This window comes from Gobius niger, assembly GCF_951799975.1.
Source record: "Gobius niger genome assembly, chromosome: 11".
In the NCBI taxonomy this organism is placed as follows: Eukaryota; Metazoa; Chordata; class Actinopteri; order Gobiiformes; family Gobiidae; genus Gobius; species Gobius niger.
This window is the reverse complement of record NC_136862.1, coordinates 19,793,710-19,815,371: the sequence shown is the minus strand read 5'-3', so window position 1 is coordinate 19,815,371 and position 21,662 is coordinate 19,793,710. Positions and strand designations below refer to the sequence as shown.

Here is a 21,662-nt window from a genome sequence, read left to right as displayed (position 1 = left end):
CTTTCAGCAGTCGTGACATGTTCTCAGATTAATCCCAGTATGAACTTTCAGGCAAAACTTTTCCCCCATGCAAGGATGAAGAAGCGCCAACTTTCTGTGATCATAGCGCATTTACATTACTACATTTTCTGCTTAGTTTGCCCAAATTCATTCACGCAAAGCTGAGCAATGTGAAATCCCGCGGAGAGTAGTTTAGCGACTGTCGAAGAAGCCCAATTGTCAGGCAGGTCTGGTCTCTTAACCTTTGTACTTTTTCATTTTTCTGTTCAGCGAATCAGAAAAAAGATTAATATGCAGCATGCTGGCGCCTACTTCCTACTTTTATGGATTTTGTCATACGAGGAGGCAGACTGCAGCTGTCAAGGATCCTTTACTGAAATGCTATTGACTTAAGGGCCACATTGTTAGGTACACCAGTTACAATGCATCTCAATTCAGTGCCATTTATTTATTTTTTATAAGTAATACTCCCTGAAAGAGAGAAAAGGTGATTCATTTTTGTGACATTGTCTTTGAATCTGCCACATCTATAGGAAAATACAAGATAAATGTACAACATTTCGTCCGGGGAATAAACTATTCACCTTATACCGCCCCGCCCACTTTTGCCACTGTTTGCTTTGTCTCGGCACTTCCGTTGTACAGACACTCCCGTTCATTTAAACGGAGAACGAGGGAAAATATTCTCAGCTCAAATCTGATGTTTAGTCGATTGATTTGTGTAAAATGTCCAATGTTCATTTGCAGCAACAAGTCAACACTGCAATGTTTCTCAGCGCGGCCGAAAAACAGCTTTGTTTTCGTGTAGTAACTGATTTTATGTGGCGGGGGGCGTTTGAGGGGCGGGCACAATTCATGGTGGCGCCCACGTGAACTTCCAGAATTAGGTGAATAGATACAGACGGCATCGCGTCATAGAAGTGGCTTCACCGAGGGGGAAAATAGAATCTTCTTTTTCACATTTTTTAGCCATTTTCTGGTGAAATATTAACTTATTTATCACATACAAATAAAGTACAGTCTAAATCGGGTCCATATGGATGTTTATTTACAGCAGATTGTTCAGTGGAAGCGGGGGGAAAAACGGCAGTTGTAGCTAGCGCTAGCTAGCGTTAGCATTAGCACGATGCTATCATGTAGCATCATGTTAGCATTCTCCGTTATTTATGTATTTATGGGCTGTTGAACCACTTTGCTCTACCCCATGTTTTTGTATCTTTATTTAGTAGAAAACTATATTCATCATTCAGCATTTGTTAAAGTAGTTTTTGAATAATTAGAGAAAGTATGATTTTTTTCCAAATTGTTTTCCCCCTTAACTGTTTTCAAACATGACCATATATGGTCTGTATCTATCCCCACTTGAATGAAGTGCCAGGACTTTAGGGAGTCACTTTCCAAAGTAGCCTCTGAACAAGCATATGTTGGCCTCATAATGTGGTGAGGTTAGTGTATGTACAACGTGATATATTGATTTCCTACTACTTCAACATCATAGGTGCTGTCCCCTGTAAAGTGGCCCCAGTGAATGTATTTGTACTTGCTCAATGTAAGAGCCGTCATCTCTGCTTAGGCAAAGTGAGATTGATGCGCCGTGTTTGCCTTTTGCAGATCGCCGTGTGGAACTCATACAGAGGGATGAACCTGACGGAGAGTAACCGAGACAAGAATAACAATGTGACAGACTCTCTGGCCAACAGGACGCTCATTGTCACTACGATCCTGGTGAGGAAGCAAGGTTACACCAAGGACACGAGGAGGGGAGTGGAGCAGTCACTTGAGGCATGAGGAGAGGACAGAAAGTGCGCTCTTGGGAACTTATAGACTGTGGGGGTTTCATATACTTTGAATGCTCATTTTTACCACAGTGAAACTTTTACGCTGGTCCATGAACTAAACTATTAATGAATCAGAATATTGTCAGCCCCGTGCTTTGGCCAAACTGAGATTTCATTTTACGCTCTGCTGCATATTTAGTTAGTGCTTTCAGACAAATAGTTAAAAAGCAAAAAAAAAATCACTTCATTAGAGTTTGGTAGCACTTTTTCTTTTTTTTTCTTCATAAAAATCCTTAATCTTCTGAGGTTAACTACATGTTTGTGTAAGCTCACAGCCGCACAGGAGTTTTCCATCATAGAGAAGGTTTTCAAAAAGTAGTCTTTTTGCCACAAGAAACTTCCTCAGTGTGTTTGGTTTACACACTGGGACTTTACCGCTCCAGTAGGGAGAAGTTAGACTTGCCAGTTGATCTTCCTGTTTAGATGTTTTCTGAAAAGAATAGTCAAAGATTAAAACCTACTCTATATTGTTATGAAGGTGACATACTGGTACATTTAGGCCATATATACAATATAAAATAATTTACTTGAGCATTAATTTGCTTATTCAAACTGTGACTTTGATGATTAGTATGTCATTAATAACATGTAATGACATTAAATACATGATCTGTCACAGTTGCAGTTGCATCTGTCTGTCTTATGTGAAGCACGTTGGACCTCTGCGGATGTTGCAAATGTGCTATTTGAATAAAGTTGACCTTGACCACAGTTTGTAACAAAAAATACTGTTGTTTCAAACAGGAAAATCCGTATGTGATGCACAAGAAGTCGGACAAAGAGCTTGTGGGGAACGACCGATTTGAAGGTTACTGTTTGGACCTTCTGAAGGAGCTGTCCAACATTTTAGGATTCACGTATGAAGTGAGACTGGTGGCTGACGGGAAATACGGAGCACAAAATGACAAAGGAGAGTGGAACGGGATGGTCCGGGAACTCATTGACCATGTAAGCTCATTTTGAATATAGTTTCTATTTTTGATTAACATTCATGTACTATAAGAATGAATCATTAACAATTAGTGATTAACTTTGTATAGTATATATTGGTAACAAAGTCCTTGAGTGGAAGTGGAGGGGAATAATAAATATTTGATCAACTAAATAATTCTATTTCTTATAAAGGAAGTGTTTAATACATTGAATTGAGTTGTATTCATTGCTTTGATTAATTGTGAATACCAACCTTTAATGCTTTCATTCCATGGAAAAGATGTGTTTTGCTTGTGCAGTATTTTATTAAAACATTTGTTAAAAGTAGCAGTAAATGTATTAAAAATTAACAAGTACTTTTCAACAAGATTAAAGTCAATATGCACCAAGTTGACACAAAGCTTCATTGTGATTAAAGACAGTCATCTATCATTGTAGTAATAAACAGGAAAGATAAAACATAACTTGGATTCAGGATTCTATGGATTCTTACATAATCATTAGTGCACATAATGAGACGATCTGAGATGATGAATAAATCATCTATTAATTGATTTTGATCTACGCAAAAAGGCATCACAGGAAATATGTCTAAGATAAGTTTGGCTTGTTTCTTATCTTATTTCTTCATTCCTGTTTTTACATCTTTAGGTGGCCGACCTCGCTGTGGCACCTCTGACTATAACGTATGTTCGTGAGAAAGTAATAGACTTCTCCAAGCCTTTCATGACCCTGGGCATCAGTATTCTGTACCGAAAACCCAACGGGACCAACCCGGGTGTCTTCTCCTTCCTCAACCCACTGTCCCCGGACATCTGGATGTATGTGTTGCTGGCCTGCACAGGGGTCAGCTGTGTGCTCTTTATCATCGCCAGGTGCGGCACACAACACGGATCAATGCACATGATGAAAGACGAACAGAAGAATGGACAGGGGAACAGAGAGGGGATAAGGGCAGGGATGTAAAAGCTCAGTGAGGGGTCGAACAGGGCACTTGTTTTGGGTTACTTCTCTATTTTGAAACAAACCAAGCAATTCATATATTATTACAAATATTATTACAAATACGGTATATCTTAACTGATAGTACTTATCATAAACTTAACCTGGGTTTAATCAACTACTTCCACTCCTAATAATAACAGCTTATATTGCTGTTTACATGGTTGACAAACTTCTCAAAGCGCTACACTGTAGTCATTATTCATTTACTCCACTCTGTAGTGTAAGATCACTATCATAGCCACAGCTGCCCTGGGGTAGACTGATTTGAAGTTAACTCTACTTTCCCATAGGCAGGTGGGTGAAGTGTCTTGCCTAACAACACAAAATGAATCTGCACCTGTTGGATCTGGGATTAGAACCGCTGACTTTCCAGTCATGAGACGACCCATGTGACCTGTCATCCCAAATGCTTTTGCAATTATTGCTTCCCAACAGCATTAATAGAGCAGCTACTGCTACTACATAAATACAACAATACAAGAAGCAGTAGTTCAGTTGAAAATATTGTATTGTACTGTATTATGTAAGTGGAGGTTACTTTGAACATTTATAGAACCAGGGCCAGGAATTAACCAAACCAAACTGTCTTTTTTAAAATGTTATTTGCCATAACGATAACTGATTGGTTAGATAGTTTATGTAAATCACAGTCTTCTTTGCGCACAACTGTATACCCCCTCATCATAATGTCATTAACTTACAGAGGCCTGCACGCACCCTCAAAAATTAGCACATCTGAGCATTAAGTCAAATTGGCTTCCACAAAGACTCTGCATGTATTTCTACTCAGAGTCGCTGGCAGATTGGAATAAGTGGCAGGCACACGATTTGGTATCTATTAAAATCTCCAGACATACGGGTTTAGCAGCCTGTCAGTCCCAGGAGTACTTTTTATTCAGTGATTAATACACAGCCCAGAGACAGTGTTAACTCGCTCACCACCTCTTCAGCCTGGACCACAGCTGACTTCCTGCCGCCGGCTCTGTCTTAAGTGCAACAGAAATCAAAATGCAAATCAAGGTGAACCAGGAAGTGTGAATTAGCTTGGTGAACAAGGGGAAGCACAGCACGTCCAGATTACTTATTATTTGTTGTGCCACCTGCGCCGAGACTGTGCACTGCATCAGAAATCATTGTGGTTAACTATAATAAAGGCTGTTGTATGAAAGGCAATTTTACTTGACAATTTCTCCTTAACCACTTTATTCGGGAACATTTAGCTGTTTTCCATGTGCAATTAATCGTTCTGCTTTGTCTGAGATTTCAGACTTTGGTCAAATTTGCTCACTCAGAGCATGGCGGAAGCTGGCAAAGTAAAACATAGAGCTGCAAGGAACAGGAAACCACCAAATCATAATATAAGAATCTCTAACAAAAGCTTTATTTCTGTATTATACTGTCATATTACCCTCACCTAGCTTTATTTATTTAATAAGTCCACTGCATATTAATGAACATCTATTAATGAACAGTCATAGAGTAGATGATCCAGATTAATCGCTGTAGGATATGAGGTACTGTGTGGCAAAGCGAACATATTTTGTTGTTCATATTGCTCTATTATGACTTCATAAACACATTTTATGCATGTTATTGTTGTGAGCTGCATAATTGCAATAGGGTACAGTATCCCTCTTCTTCATATTCCAATGTGGCCATGATGACTCGACCGAGAATTATATCTATATTCAAGTGAATGAACACTCACTTTGGATATTTTGTTCTGCAGATTCACTCCTTATGAATGGTACAACCCACATCCGTGCAACCCCTCCACCACTTTGATCCAGAACAAATTCACTTTGCTCAACAGTTTCTGGTTCGGGGTCAGCGCTCTCATGAGACAAGGTACGACATTTCGTGTGTCTGAGCGGTTTTCTACGGGTACTCCAGTTTCCCTTATCGGCCAAAAACATGCACAAGATGGACTAAAACCTTTCCTGACCGAGTCTTGCTCAAACTCTGGAAATGGGTTCCCGGGCACTGGACTGAGGTCGCACATTTTCCTACAGGCAAAACCCTCAAGTATCTGGGAGCAGAGTTACATTCAATAATAATGAAACAATGGAGATTTCAAAATGTGTCGTGCCACTAGTGACTTGGCGGCTAATGGAGTTGTTCCATGGCTCTTCACCTTTTGTTATAGTTTTTAGCTTATGTCTTTGGACACAGTTTGCTAATTCGCTACAAAATGGGGGGCAACCTTCAACTCCATAAAGTCAGCTACACTTTGCCTTAGCTTACCTTCACCGTCAGTTATGCCCAGACCAAAATTAATCATAAAGTTTTCCCTCAAACCTATTTCTGAATATAATATCCTCGTTTGCTGCTTAAATAAATCCTTCATTATTGATTGATGACCATCAGCCTTCAGCAGACAGACAGATGCAACAGTAATTTTCCATGTCACACATATTGATTTTGCCTGGAAAGAAGCCGCTAAAAATAGAAGCCTTGTTTGCAATTCTCCAGATCCAGATAAATCCTTAAACGTTATGCCTCAGTGAACCATAACAGCAGGTTTGTTTACAACCCATGGGACTACTTTCTTAGACCGTATTTGAAACCAATCATAAAATTTTAGATATGATTTTAGATTATTTTCCATTGCACAAGTGGCATTTTATGGAGATATAGTTGCTGGTACCATCGTAGAGGGAATTCTGAGTCTTGGTTTTAAGTATTCTAATGAATTCTCCCTTTTTGTGTTAGAATTTTGCAATGTTATTTGTGCTGCACTAACAAGAAAACTTTGCTGAAAATTCAGTTTAATTTCTCATGTAGAGACAGCTGCCGGAGTTAAGCAAGGCAATTACAGTTGCTGAAAAAGATGTTGTCTGCTTCATGTTTTACACTTCACATACTCAACCGTATTTTCATGATCAGATATAACATAACAATAACAACAGATGTTTATGTTTTTCCTTAACCCTGTATGCCATCCTGTTTGCAGGCTCAGAGCTGATGCCCAAAGCCCTGTCCACCCGAATAGTTGGTGGGATCTGGTGGTTCTTCACTCTGATTATCATCTCTTCATACACGGCGAACCTGGCTGCCTTCCTCACAGTGGAGAGAATGGATGCGCCCATAGACTCAGCGGACGACCTGGCCAAACAAACACGCATAGAGTATGGAGCGGTGCGGGACGGGTCCACCATGACTTTCTTCAAGGTAGAAAATAAAATATGGATGTTATAGCGGTTTGAGTTACTTTTCAAAATATCAGAAATTCTTGAGATTTAAAGCAGTACTAAGTAACTCATGCCCCTAGAGGCCATAAGCGCCACTGCGGGTGTTTTAGCATGTTGTGTTTTTTTACTCATTAATTGTCCGTGAGAGTAAATACTATGCTGATAGAAAAGACAAAACGAGAGAGGGATATTGCACATCCAATTACACAATGGAGATCACTTGTTTCACTCACACTTCGCTGTAAATACTGTTTAAGTGGCGCTGCCCGCAGTTAGCTTTGCCCGTTAGCCTGTTAGCTTCTTCTTTGTGATTCTATTAGTGTGTATTGGTGGCTCCGACCTGGTGGCAGCAAAGTTTCAATAGAGGTTTTCTGTCCAGAGACACCAGGGGGAGATGAAAGACTTGCATTACCCCCAGAGGGACAACAGAAAGGATTTATTAAGGTAAACAAGTTACTTAGTACTGCTTTAACCACGTGAAAAACTGACCCAGACAATGAAGTGCGGTACATTGAGTCCGATATGGATTTGGTTCCCGAGATACACCGTTCCAGCTTTTTTGCTCCCAATAGCGATGCCAATACTGGAGGTTTAAGTATCTGCCAATATCTTTTTTTTTTTTTTTTTTTTATAATTTTATTTTAACAATGCTGACATACATACCACTTACAAGACAACACATTGACATAAGACAGTACAAAAAAGGGAATGGAATGTGTATGAAGGCAACATAAAGAGAAAATAAAAGTGTAGTGTGTGTGAGTGAGTGTATGTGTGTGTGTGGTTATACGTTTCCTTTTGTTCTAAACATGTTGACCTAATTTACAAGCGTAAGTTTCAGCTAGAGAGAGAAATAATAATAAAAAAGAAAGAAAAGGGACAAAACTCAAAACATGTTTGCTTATAAGATATCATTTTGGCTTACTAATTCAAGTGCTGCTTCGCTCGTCACTACCTCTGTTGAATGATTGTTGCTGGGATACGTAGGGATTATGCAGACTACGATTGGGATTCCCATTACATATGAGTACATATACATATACACACGTGGATATTTCTCCCTTTCCCTATTTGTATTGTATTTCATTTGAAAGGTTTGTGTTATTGTTATTGTTATCATTATTACTATTAGTATCTAGTACTATAAGTATCTGCCAATATCTGATATTAACAGATACCAAGAGACTGAGTGAAAAAGTGAACGGTCCTTTTATCTCCATTGTGAGATCAATTAAGTCTGATCTTTTCTCGTGTTGATGTTACAGATCAATGATCAATAGGTTGTGTTCACGATTTAGAATGTGAGGATGTCATAATGTCAGGTGGAGGGCAAGGGTCAATACAACTATATGGGAGAAATACTCCTTTTTGTAAGAAATCTCCAAAACTAACTTCTACAGGTTCTACCCTAAGTTGGTTAAAGTTGTGTTTTTAAGGCATTGAGAGCCAAAACTGGTATCGGTTCAGTATCGGATATTTGTAGCCGATACCTGAGCCAGTGTATGCTAACGGATCAGTGCATCCCTATTGGAGTCACATTCTTATTGTAATTTGGGAAATCCATGTTTTAGAGGGTTTTACTCTGTTACAATGTTATCCCCTCATCAAAACCATACTTGAATTTGTACTTTGAGTCCTTCACGCATGCTTGAGTAATATATTCCTCCTCAATATCCTCTAAGCTCTCTGCCTGCCTCCCACACAGGCTTCCAACCCAGAGCAGCGAGAGGCAAAAGCTTCCACCGGAGTTTCACTACTTATAGCCTGGTCTGATAATAGTTAGTCTCCAACAGTAAAATCCAACTCCAAATTGGGCAGGCAGGTGTTTGTTTTGATGGGACATTGGGGAGTGAGGGGTTGAGTTTTAGGGGGACACATATCAAACATTAAGTAAGGCCAAGTGAATGTTAGATCAAGAGCATTTAATTTAACCAAATCAATGTAAGAAAGATACAAATCAAAATGGGTTTGAAAAAAAACATTTCCCTTCATCATTGTTAGTGATTGGGTTCACAAACCCACTCGTACATCTTTGAATAATCTTTGAATCCTCTTCAGTGGCTATTCTTATTAGCATGGTAACAGCTCCCAAACAGCTCCTCCTGAGGTCCTACGTATCCAAGTAGTGCATTCCTCACCTCTCGATCTCTTGCTAAGCTTAATCCTTTCATCACAAGGTAACAATTCTCCCCATAGCTTCACTGGAGCCACACGAGCCACATTGAAACCGCTGCACAGCAAAGGGGAGCAAGAGGACGGTAAGTGGGAGGAGCATACAGTGAGATAAAATCAGAAAGGGAAAGTACTGGACTTTTTGTTTCAGTCGTTTTATATCTATATATGTAAGATTTCTGACCAACAAAGTGTAAGATAGTGATAAATATGTGTTTGCAAAAAAACATAATACCCCTTCTTCAATTCTAGGCTCCGGTGTTGTGGTGAAAAAGAAAAACTGGAGAGGCTTAAGGGGATGATGGGTAGAGGAGGGTGAAAGCACATAGGTGAATCAGCGGAGTAAGACAGAGGGGAAGGAGAGTGTATGGATGGCTTGACTCCCATTTGAACTCTTGAGTAAACTTTACTTGTCGTTTCCTGATGTGTTTTTTCATTATAAAAACAAACAGAACTTTTTAACAGTTTGCAAACGTTGTATAAGAGTACACTTAATAGTAAAATAAATAAATATTATAAACAGTTATGCTTAATAACATGTTTTTAATTGCTATATGTGTGCTGTGATAGTGTCAGTCGCTGGAAGCCAAGTGTTTTTGCCCTATCATCAAGTGTACACACAGCATTTAGCGTCATCAAAAGAAGTGTCGACTGAGCAGGAAAGTGGCAGGAAGTGCTTGTATCTGCTCGAGTTTGTTTTGCTGTGCGTCAAAGCAGAGTCTACATTCAGCTCTTGTATTATATAATGCATGAGTTCTGTGCTGTCCTCGGGCCGTCCTGTCACTTCCTCCCCCCTCTACTTTCCCTCTCTCTCACTGCTCTCCACACTTGCTTCCTCTTAGCTCAGCGGGGGTGATCCATGTGCCCTCCTGATCCTCCCAGATTGCACTGAGTGATTACCGGTTCTGCTGCCGCTGCCCAAAAGTCAAGAAAGACGCGGTTTTGTGTGCGGACAGCTCGCACAAATTGAATCAGCTGGAAGAGATTTAGAGCACAGCTGCGCTATTTTATTCTGACTGTGCAAAAAGAAACCACTGACTTTAAATTCAACTACAACTACTCCCCAGATCTTGACAAATCCTCTCCCCCAGTGAACCAAAAAATAAGTAGTTGATGCTTCTGTGCCAGTGATAAATCATTTGAAGCATCCCCATGAAACCACCTGATTGACAAACATGTAATTGAGAACATTTTGTGCTTCTGAACCAGGGGTATGGGGGAAGCCTAGGGGTGCACAAGCCCAGAGCCGGGGGTACATGGAATGATTTCAGATTTTAAAAGAAGGTGAAAAGAAGTAGAATTTGAACATTATATTATATATATATATATAGCTTTATTTTGAGACAGCAATTTATTTTTACTAATAAAATGTTTTTGTTTTTTTATGATAATTTTCCAAATAATCATCAATACCCTCAAGATAGAGGAAAGGTCCAAGGGATCCTCTAAACAAAAACAGTTGGGAACCACTGCTATATGCTATAAGCTACTGAGCTAACAAGAATATGTTGCTGCTTCGGTGAGAATTGATTAATCTAAATCCAGCTGGTAAACACATTCAATTAAAGTCTATTACAGTCTATTCGTCTTCACAAAATGTGAATGTTTTGCAAAAAGGCATACCTTTTTAAAATCTTCTACCAACAGCTGGTAGAGCATTAGTCCATGGCCCAAAGGTCGGCAGTGCAATTTGAGCCCGTGCAGACTATTGTTGTGTCCTTGGACAAGAAACTTAAAGCAGTACTAAGTCACTTGTTTACCTTAAAACATCCTTTTCGTGGTCCCTCTGGGGGTAATACAAGTGTTAATGGGGTGATTGGGGAGTCTTTCATCTCCCCCTGGTGTCTCTTGCCAGAAAACCACAATTGCAACTTTCCTGCCTCCAGGTAGGCGCACCAATACACACTATTAGAATCATGAAGAAGAAGCTAACAGGCTAATGGGCAAAGCTAACTGCGGGCTCGCTCCACTTTAAACAGTGTTTACAGCAAGGTTTGAGTGAAAAAAATTATATCCATTGTGTAATTAGATGTACAACCCTCTCTTTCCTTTTGTCTTTTCTATCAGCGTAGTATTTACTCTCACAGACAATTAATGAGTAAAAAAACACAACATGCTTCGACACCTGCAGTGGCACTTATGGCCTCTGGGGGTATGAGTTACTTAGTACTGCTTTAGCTCACCTTAGAAAGGAAAAGAGCTAAGGAAATGTCAGCGGTTGAAAAGTGTTTTATCATCTGAGACCGTGTACCATCAGAAACATTTGGTAACTACAATGCCTAAGTCTGCCAAAGTTTTATCTTTTTTTTAGATTAGAAACAACATTATACTGTCTCCCCTTTGTCCCTCAATTATACAAACCATCCATGTGCCTTTCAAAGCTTTCAAACTACATCCCTTTCCCCATGTCTTCTTTGCTTTGACAGAAATCCAAGATCTCCACGTATGAGAAGATGTGGGCATTCATGAGCAGCAGGAAGAACACAGCCCTCGTCAAGAACAACAAAGAAGGCATCACTCGGGTCCTGACCACAGACTACGCCATGTTGATGGAGTCCACCAGCATCGAGTACATCAGCCAGAGGAACTGCAACCTCACGCAGATCGGAGGTCTCATAGACTCCAAGGGCTACGGAGTGGGCACGCCTATAGGTAAGAGGATTACACCAGGCCAAGGCATAGCGGACGGATTAAAGATATTACTGTGTATGTATGGGAGGTTAAGTAAGATGACGATTGACCACATGCACCAGTATTTATTTAATCTACAAGTATTTTCCATTTTTCTGGAGTATTCAGTGTCTTAAGGTCATGCAACGCACAGGAAAGAAAGTCAAATACACAGTTACATCAGCAATTCCCCCAACATACAAACAAACAAAAAAGTTAAACAGGCTACAATACTCAAACGTCCTCAACACTAAAACAACTCAGTACAGATGATGGCTTAAGAGCTTTTATCTACAATAGTAAACTTGCACAAGATAACATAAGGATTAAAATATTCTGATCCATTATGTAATGGTCCAAACTAATTCAGAGGAATCTGTAACAATACCTTATTTATCACAGCTGAGGGGTGCTGAAAACTGACCTTGTTTGAGGCTTTAAAATGTTATATTGATCCAGGAAGTGGGATTGAACTTAATGACTGCAAACAACCATGGACCTTTACTTTAACAAACAACAAATATTACAAAAGTGAAAAGTTAGAGCAATGGCCCTTTCCCTCCAGTTACTCGTTAAAAGCAAGTTTTTCCTCTTGTGACCTTGAAGCTGAGGTGTATTTCCGAGAGAGCCAGAGTCAAGAGGTGAAAAGATGCCAGGAAGAAACATATATTTCAGTTTCTGTGCTTTACTGATAAATGTGGGTTTCATCTATCTATTTTCCAAAACATCACCCAAAGCACAATCTCAATCTTACCCTATACGGTGTGGAGTGTTTGTTGGATCTTAAAAGATATCAAAGATCATTCACACATCAATATGCAGGTTCTGTAGTTAGTCAGCAATCGATTAATTAACAGCAAAGATTTAGTTTGTTAAGTTACTGTATTATATTGTCCTCTGCAAAGCCAATGTCCCTGAAAAAAAAGGAAACTGCAATAGGAAGTGACAGTACCAAAAGCATGCACAGGTGGCTAATCATCCAGAAGATACCACTGAGCATGAACCTGGCTCAGTGTGTGGAATGGAGTCACTGGGTGCTGCCCTGTGGATATTTCAGTCTATTTCAGTCTATTTCAGTCTCTATAATGTTTATGCATCTGGATGGACTCAAGATGCACAGTAAGATAAACCAAAATCTCTCTCCTTCCCTCCTCTTCACTGGTTAAAAAATGTGCCAAACGCAGAAGCAAAATTTTCCTACAACGACAATAAATCCGTCTAACATTTCTCGTTCAGGGTCCCCATACCGTGACAAAGTGACCATCGCCATCCTCCAGCTGCAGGAGGAGGGTAAGCTGCACATGATGAAGGAGAAGTGGTGGAGGGGGAACGGCTGTCCCGAGGAGGACAACAAAGAAGCGAATGCCCTCGGGGTGGAGAACATCGGGGGCATCTTCATCGTGCTGGCCGCCGGGCTGGTCCTGTCTGTGTTTGTGGCCATTGGAGAGTTCATCTACAAGGCCCGCAGGAACGCAGACATCGAGGAGGTCAGTGAGAGGCCAGACGTGAATGATCATTTACAGCACAAATAAAGTTCAGATGTCTGTTCGGTACACTCATTTCTCTAAATCTTCATGGGGCCGGACGATATTTACGGAAAGAAGAAGGATCGGGTTTACAACTACTAAGCTAGTAACTAAAATAACTTATAGCCTAGTTCCTTTTTCTGTCACTTCATATTTAGTTGCTTCTGTTTGTGTGCAATTCATAATTTCTTCATAATTTTCGATTTATTTTCCACCCCTCCGTCCTGTCTGTTTGCATGCTGCGTCAGGCTTTCTGTTTCTTTTACGGGGTGCAGTCGCGTCAGTTCCAGAGGCGCGGCTCCACCTCCTCCTCCGGCACCTCTCTGTCAACTGATCTGGAGAGCGGGCGCCTGTTAGGAGACGACACTGACTAACTCCAAGCTCATTTAAACAAAACATAACTCTAGGTTTGTAAAATATGTGTTGTATCTCCCTACCTCGTGTTTTGTGCTCTCAGCCCTCACCCACGCAAATCCTACTTTTGTTCCTCATTATGCAAGGTTTTACTATTTCTACAAAACTGTTCTACTACGATTGGTTCTGGGAGCCTGGCACTACTACTGTTACTATCATTACTTCTTCTACTCAGAGCAGGTTTACCATATGTGCATTTCCAGGCTGGTGTGCTGAAGTTGCCATCTTCAACAGCTCATTAGTCACCAGCTGCAAGCCGTAACAACAACACCCTGAATGGTTCAATTGGCTTCAGCCCTATACTACTAACTAAATAGCTTCCGTTACATCTAATCAAAAGTTTGTACATCTGCTATGCCTTCTTCTAAGTTTACCATTACAACTCCCATTGCCAGCATTATAACCGATAGTTCTGTAATTTAGAAAAGTACCACTGGTAGTATAGTCATCAAAATAAAAAATCTTGTATTTCCTGGTGTAAATCTGCTGGAGCCACTCCTCCAGTTTGGGGGTCACTGCCCCGAGCCCCCTAAGGACCATGGGCACCACTGATGACTTCACCCTTCAGGCCTTCTCCAGCTCTTCTCTGAGCCCCTGGTATTTCTCTAGTTTCTCGTGTTCCCTTTTCCTGCAATCACTTGATATTGCCATGTCAACCACAACGGCTTTCCTCTGCTCTTTGTACCACCGCAATGTCCGGTTGGTTCAATACCATTCTGTCCGTCTGTATCTGAAAGTCCCACAGGATCTTGGCTCGGTCATTCTCTACCACCTTTGGAGGTGTTTCCCACTTTGACCTTGGGGTTTCCAGCCCATACTCTGCACAGATGTTCCTGTGCCCTTGGTTATGGCGCTCCATGTAAGCTTTCCCTGCCAGCATCTTACACCCTGCAGTTATGTGCTGGATTGTCTCATTGGCCTCTTTGCACAGTCTACACCTGGGGTCTTGTCTGGTGTGGTAGATCTGGGCCTCTATTGCTCTGGTGCTCAAGGCCTGCTCCTGTGCAGGACATTTATTTCATCATATTTCTGCTGGGAATTACCACTCCTGTCTGCTATTGATACTCCCACTACTTTTGCTACCACATGCACTACCACCTCAGTTTCGCTTCTTGCCCAGATAAATTAGTTTTTTGTTTGTTTTAGCTCTGCTTTTTCAGTATGTTTCATCCAATACCTGCCACAACGTTACACTTAATTAACTGTAGCGTTGAGGCTCTCTTAAAATGCCTACAGGGAAATCAAATGATAGGAAGTTAGCTGAGTGTGTTTCTTGCCTCATTAGTTGTATTGGTACAGAGACTTTGAGGCTGAAGTTTGGATTAGATTAGACTAAGAGTGATGGGTACTGTCCTGGGTGAAGGTCCCTTGACACAAAGAATGTTTTTTAAGTACAAATTCTCAAAATCTGCAAAAATAGTGTCACAACTTTAAGGAATTGTCTTTAGGCTGATTTAGTTGACATTTTGAATTTGAATGAACAGATGTCACTGTTTCCATAGCAAGATAGTAAGTAAGTAAGTTCTTTATTTGTCATTTTACAACATTGTACAACAAAATTGTGTTCAGGTGTTGGGTTAGTCTTGAGCGTACTGCCACTGTGGGCTAGCCTGACCAGCATGTTGGTAGGGGAAACCGAAGCACTGCCTTCAGTGCTCCTCTGAAACGGTGCGGTGCCTCCTGTGTTTGTTCCGTTCTCATAGCATGGTGACCCACACTGGTCAGCTCCTGCACCTCCTCCTTCCTCTACCACAAGCTCTCTCCACTCCCTCAGTCTTATCAGTCTTTCACCAAGAAAGCATAATTTACGTTACGTACGAATTCTAAAAAGCACCATATGCTTAACAGCTAGGTACTCCTGACCAAGATCCTAGCACAAGATCTATAGATGGGTCGACTTAGGTCACGCACTGGTCCTGGCAGATTGCTCTGACTCTGCAGTGGTTGAAGTAATGTGATAAATGGAGAGGACAAAATTACTCTGGGGCAAATAATAGCAATAACATCCGCAGCAGTAACAATGCAGCAACAATGAGTATTGTCACAGGAGTTTGCAGTTGGTGACTTACTGGATTTTGGCTGTAAGAGCTGGCAACTGATGGTATACTTGCCAAGGTGGTTAGAAGGGCTTCAAAATACTTTCTTGAATCACTCTTGGCATATCCCTGTATAGGCCCTCACAGATAGAGCCCTTGTGATTGTGTTTCTTTAAGATTTAGGCCAAGTCATGAATTAACCAATCAGTGCTTCTAGATCAGGTCTTTCCCCTGTTTCTGTGGCACCTGTGTAGGAGCTTGCACCTTTGTCTCAACCACCTCCAAAGGCGCAGGTACAGTGAGTATAGTATTAAGTATAGTATAGTAGTATAGTATTAAGTACCAGTATCAATTGCCATACCAAACCAAAAGTAAAAGTATAGCTGTAGTGCAAAAGTCATTGTGATTTCATGCTCCTCACTATAAGGTGAGTTATGCAGTCTGCAGGTGCATCAGTGCAGTCGTGGGAAACCCCGCAGGATGCCACATAATCTGCTGATGCATTTGGAGAAAGACTTCAGCATGAAAAGACCTTCCAAAGACATCTAAAAATCCCATTTCTATGTGTGCGGAATGATAATTTGCCAAATAAATTTACGAAGCGCTGCCTCAAGGAAAAGGACGAAATAAATAGCAAATAAACAACACTATGGAAGATTAATGAGTTCAATAAAATGCACTATTCTTCAAAAATAATACCACCCCCAGGCGCACATCATCTTGCTTATAATTACCATTTTATGAATCCTTATCTGGCTCCGAGGCCTTCTTTTCTGTGTTTAATTGGATTTTACGATGAGACAACAGCTCACAACACTGGTACATACATTGAAATAGTGCTTTGTTGACAGTTCTGGCTTTTGGCTGAGTCACAAAACTGCAGGCGGTCCACACATTCCTGCTTCTTTCTGGTTCAAAAAGTCAATAATGCGTCCATTTGAACATAAATTAGTCGCAGCGTTTTTGAAGTCAGTTCCAAGGTCCAATTATAGAGACAGGTGGGAGATGTCCTCTAAAACTGTGATCTAGTAATGGCGGTTAAATAGGCTGGTACATGTGACATCACAACATTCGAAACAGCCCATACTTTAAAATCGGGGAGGCGGACAGGTAAGAAATCCATGTTGGTAACTGTCAAAATGCAGATTGTTTTTGTCTTGTTTTTTTGGATAATATGTCATTACTGGGACAATCCATATGAAACGAAAACAGTCACAATGTTCATGTCTTCTCTGTCTGTACATATAAACTCAGGTCCAATTATTTTGTCCTACAGGTGTCCAAAAGTAAATAATGTAAATAATGGCAGGTTTGTGAATCCAATAACTAAAAAATTAAATTAAAGCAGTAAGTAACTTGTTTATCTTAATAAATGCTTTTGGTAGTTCCTCTGGGTGTAATACAAGTGTTGATGGGATGATTGGTTGATCTTTCCCCCTGGTGTCTCTGGCCAGAAAACCCCAATTGCAATTTTGCCTGCACCGGGTCGGAGGCCCCAATACACACAATAGAATAACGAAGAAGAAGCTAACAGGCTAACGGGCAAAGCTAGCTGCGGGCTAGCACCACTTAAACAGTATTTACAGCCAAGTTTGAGTGAAAAAAATTATTGTGTGTAATTCACGGACAATTAATGAGTAAAAAAACGTAACATGCTACGACACCTGCAGTGGCGCTTATTGCCTCTAGGGGCATGAGTTACTGCTTTCATTTTATTCAAGCACACAAAGCATTGGCTACATCTACTGCTACTACACTATCAACTAGTCCTACTCAAATACTCACAATGCTGCTACATCTGTATCGCTAAAATGTTACTGCTAATAGTAAAAACTACTACCAGGCTATTGCTACTAAATTGCTACACAAAAAATAAACTTTGCACTTTTTACTTTACGCCTGTCTTTCTTCTAAAAACGTGACTTGTACTCAGGTGAAATTAAATTTTTTAAATTAAATTAAAGTTTTTGTTGAAGCAATGTCCTTCAGAGTAAAAGGAATCCTTTCCTTTTCGACCAAAATCTAATAATTTCAGTCAAAATGTGAGGCACTATCTGTCCTCTTTCAATAAACCAGCTGTTTTTCTCCTTTTCCCCTAGTCAAAGTCCCACAAAGACCGAAAATGCATGTATTGCTAACTCCATTGTTGTTGTTTCCCAGTGCATGTCAGTGAGTGCCCTGATGGAGGAGCTGGGCCTGTCTCTCCAGTGTTACAAGGGCACCAGGCGGCGGTCCCGAGCCCACAGCATACCACACTCCACCTGTACGTTCTGCCAACCCCGACGTAACTCCAAGAGAGACCAAACCACCCGGGACTCCAGTATTTGACCTCTGAAACTTGAACTCCAGCGATGGAGGAGGGACTGTTCAATCAGATGAAATAGTGGCACTTTTACCCATGTCCATGTCTGTGTGTGTCTATCATGTGTGCTGTAGGTGTAGTGTGTGTGAACAAACGAAGAAGGAGTTGGCAACAAAAGGAAGCAATTTTACGTTGACATCTGCCTTTCCCATATAAAACTCAACTCTTCTCTACACTGCCATTGTCTAAATGAAAAACAAGGATTTTCAATAAAACATTTTTTGCATTTTTCTAAAAAAAAAGAAAGTTGTCTGATTTTTTATTGGGGAAGAGAATCCTGTTTGTGTAGTGCTTTTCACACGGTTATACAAACAGGCTTTTACCACCTTAAAAGCTAAAAACATCACACATATGAACATTTTCTACTAACACACAACAGGAAATGAGGCCACTATGACTAGACTTGTATCAGAGTAGCTCTATCTGGCTGACAGAAATAAGTTTGTATTTAATTCTTATTACAGAATGAAATGTGTGACTTTAATGACTAGGCAGAGAAAACAGATGCAACCATCAACAACAACCATGCAGACTTTTAAAATGAAAGTCCTTTTCAGAATACACATTAAATGAAGTAATGAATTGTCAACTGTGTGGCTTGTGCAAAAAAGCAAGTAAGGTTTCAAAAAAAATGTAAAAAATTGAGTTAAGCAATGCCTCCAGTAGCATCTACACGAAAACCATCACCATGAACAATTCAGTCAGGAGAAAAAAGACATTTTGTCGGCTATGAAAATAAGAAAACTACAATATCTCTCTCCCACTGTCTTCTCATTTTCAACACTGCCCTTTCAGGCCTGACGCTGTGGAAGTCCATCATTTCATAAGACAAATGGCGGCTCGCCTTCATGCCTCAGCAGTAGCTCTACAATCTCTCCACCTCATCGGACTCTTTTGGCTTTTTCACCCTCCGTCCTGCCGCAGACCCCTCCATCAGGGCACTGAGATTGACGCCGACCATCCATCTTCTTTGTCTTTATCCACATTGCGACTGTGGCGTCCTATTGAAACTGGCATTGATACTGGGAAGACCCGCATCATATTTAAATGTCCAACTGCAGCTTTAACTCTGTCTCCTGTACCACAAACACAATCCCTGCTACTTCCAGTAAGAGCCCTCCTACTTTTACAAGGAGTGCAATAAAAAGTAAAACCTTGATCTGACCCTGTATAGTACGTAGGCATTTAAATACTGTCTTTTATCTTCTGGCATAATGTAACTTCTAATGCAGTCCTTTCAGCTGCTAAGCTCCATCACTTTTTTAAATGTCAGACTTACAATAGGCTTTATTAAGGCTGGAGGTAGAAAGTTAACGGCAGATTTGACCTACAGTGAACATTCATTGTCAATTATTTTTACACTGTCGACCCCTATATGCCATCTTTTGCTAACACAAGCACTGACATTTTCTCGTTGAACTTCAAAAAACAACAGAATGAGTGGTGAACAAGTACATCTTAACCTTAGCAGTATATGCACAACTATTGTCTGGCACTGCTCAAAACTGCTCTCACAACTGCCACTACAAACTCGTCTTTATTCTACTCTTGAGGAGGGGAGAAAGAAGGTTTTCAGACTGGTTACTTCTGCCACTTCTACAGGAGATACTTGGACAAAAGCAAAGTGATTTTAAATTTGAAGAATAAGAAGTGTTAGTGAAAAGTTACTGCTATAGCTTCACCCCCTTGTGCAAAAAAAAAAAAAAAAAGTGCACCATACCTACTGTGAAATATGGAGCTGGTTTGCTGATGCCACTGGCTCCAGCAGAATAAAGTGAAGGTTCCGTCAGAGGCCATCTCAGTCTCCTGACTTCAATATCATTGAACCACTGTGGGGAGAGCTCAAACACGCAGTTCATGCAATACAGCCCAGGAACTTACAGGAGGCTTTTTGCCAAAAAGAATGGGCCACCAAATAAAAATAAAGGACTTCATCAACAACTACCACTAAAGACTCTCAAGGGGGCGATACACAGTATTAAAAACTGAGGTACATGTATGTACTTTTTATGTATGTAACTTTTGATCAGGGTCATTTTTGTACTTTCTTATGATTTCAAAATAGCAAACTCAGTTGTTTGGTCATACAAGCACTAACTATGAGTGAAAAAAAAACTTTTTGTGTTTTTATATTCTTTGAAAAATAGAAAAAAAATCTAAAATTCTGCCAGGGTATGTAAACCTTTGAACACGACTGCACAACTTTTGTAGATTCTGGTTTTACCCAGGGTGTTTATTTTCACAAATATTTGAATAAATTAGACTTTAGCCTATCCCACTGAGTGAGTTGCTCTGCTGCATTTTGTTGTTTTTAAATGACAATGACAAATATTTCTCTGTTCTTTGAGAAATATTGATGTAATACTGGTGGTCCCTGGTGGTTCCTGAGATTGTGGTGTTCAGAGTCATCTGTAATCTTAGACTTGACTCTTTTTGAGACCCATTGTTCTGTTCTATTCTGAAAGCAAAATAACTGCTTGTGTTTTGTTGTGCCATTGCTCCTCTGATTGACTGTAGTTTGTTCGTATCCTGGGAGAATTGGTGCAAGCTTTTCTTAATCTCTTCATGTAATGAGTTTTCTCTTTTGGGTATTCAGATTAATTCTGGGATTGGGCTCAGTTCAATGTAATAGCGTTTGGTTGGCTCTAATCTCCTAACCCCATAATTCTTAATCAAAACCAAGGCAGTATTTTTATAGCTCGATCTAATCCATCATGAATGAGGCCGTGGATTACACATTACTGACCTTGAAACGCAGCAGTTCTGAGCTCAGATTCAGTCCTCTCTCTGTAATAACCTTGTAAGACCTCACCTGGACACGGGCCAAGGGGGCTGGCCCCATAACCTTGAGAATGTTTCCTCGCTGACCTGGCGAAAGCACAGGGCTGAAAGACAGCAGATTGCATACTAGTGGATATAAATAATAACACAAATATGTACATATATAACAAAAGCAGATTTGTTTAACATACTTATACTGCAAGTAAAACTTTTCTCAGTAAGCCTATAATGATCCTTCTCCCAGGATTTTCAGCATTGCTGCGTTCTAAAAGCCCATTATTGTTCTTTTGCCATGCACTGTTGCTGAGTTAGCCCTCCAGCCTCGCTTTAGGTTTATTTCCTGGGCCAGTGGTGCCTTTTGTGACAACTGTGTAAGACCAGGGAGCTCTGAGGACAGAACTGCCCCTGACTCTCAATTTCAGTCGGACTTACATCAAAATTACGGAACCAAGCAATATAAAGTTACAATGATCAACTTTTTTGTGTGTAAATTTAAAAATGTTGAGCACTGCGTTTTAATCCGTATCCAACTGGAGTGATTGAGTTTACTTTCTTTGCTCTCGTTCCCTTCAATTGGGCAGCCAGGTAAGAGTACCTTAAATATATGTCGTCTCGAATTACCTTTGCGGGTATAGTTTCGTGAAAGACAAAACAAACGCTTCAGCGCATCTGTCTGCCCGTATCTGCTTCTGTCTCTGGATCTCAAATGCCACAGAAATAATCCCAAACCTGTC

The 21,662-nt window shown here is 40.4% G+C and overlaps 1 protein-coding gene across 2 annotated transcripts in view; it reads left to right on the top strand.

The window, feature by feature from the left end:
- grik1a (glutamate receptor, ionotropic, kainate 1a) overlaps nucleotides 1–18,373 on the top strand; it is a 49,119-nt gene extending 30,746 nt beyond the window's left edge. For both annotated transcript variants that reach the window (XM_079566938.1, XM_079566937.1), the window contains 8 exons: nucleotides 1,612–1,725; nucleotides 2,583–2,786; nucleotides 3,423–3,646; nucleotides 5,506–5,624; nucleotides 6,730–6,947; nucleotides 11,566–11,791; nucleotides 13,046–13,296; nucleotides 17,946–18,373. In XM_079566938.1, coding sequence (XP_079423064.1) covers nucleotides 1,612–1,725; nucleotides 2,583–2,786; nucleotides 3,423–3,646; nucleotides 5,506–5,624; nucleotides 6,730–6,947; nucleotides 11,566–11,791; nucleotides 13,046–13,296; nucleotides 17,946–18,113 — 1,524 coding nt within the window. In that variant the 3' untranslated portion in view covers nucleotides 18,114–18,373. The remainder of the gene's footprint in view (nucleotides 1–1,611; nucleotides 1,726–2,582; nucleotides 2,787–3,422; nucleotides 3,647–5,505; nucleotides 5,625–6,729; nucleotides 6,948–11,565; nucleotides 11,792–13,045; nucleotides 13,297–17,945) is intronic.
- Nucleotides 18,374–21,662: the final 3,289 nt, after the last annotated feature.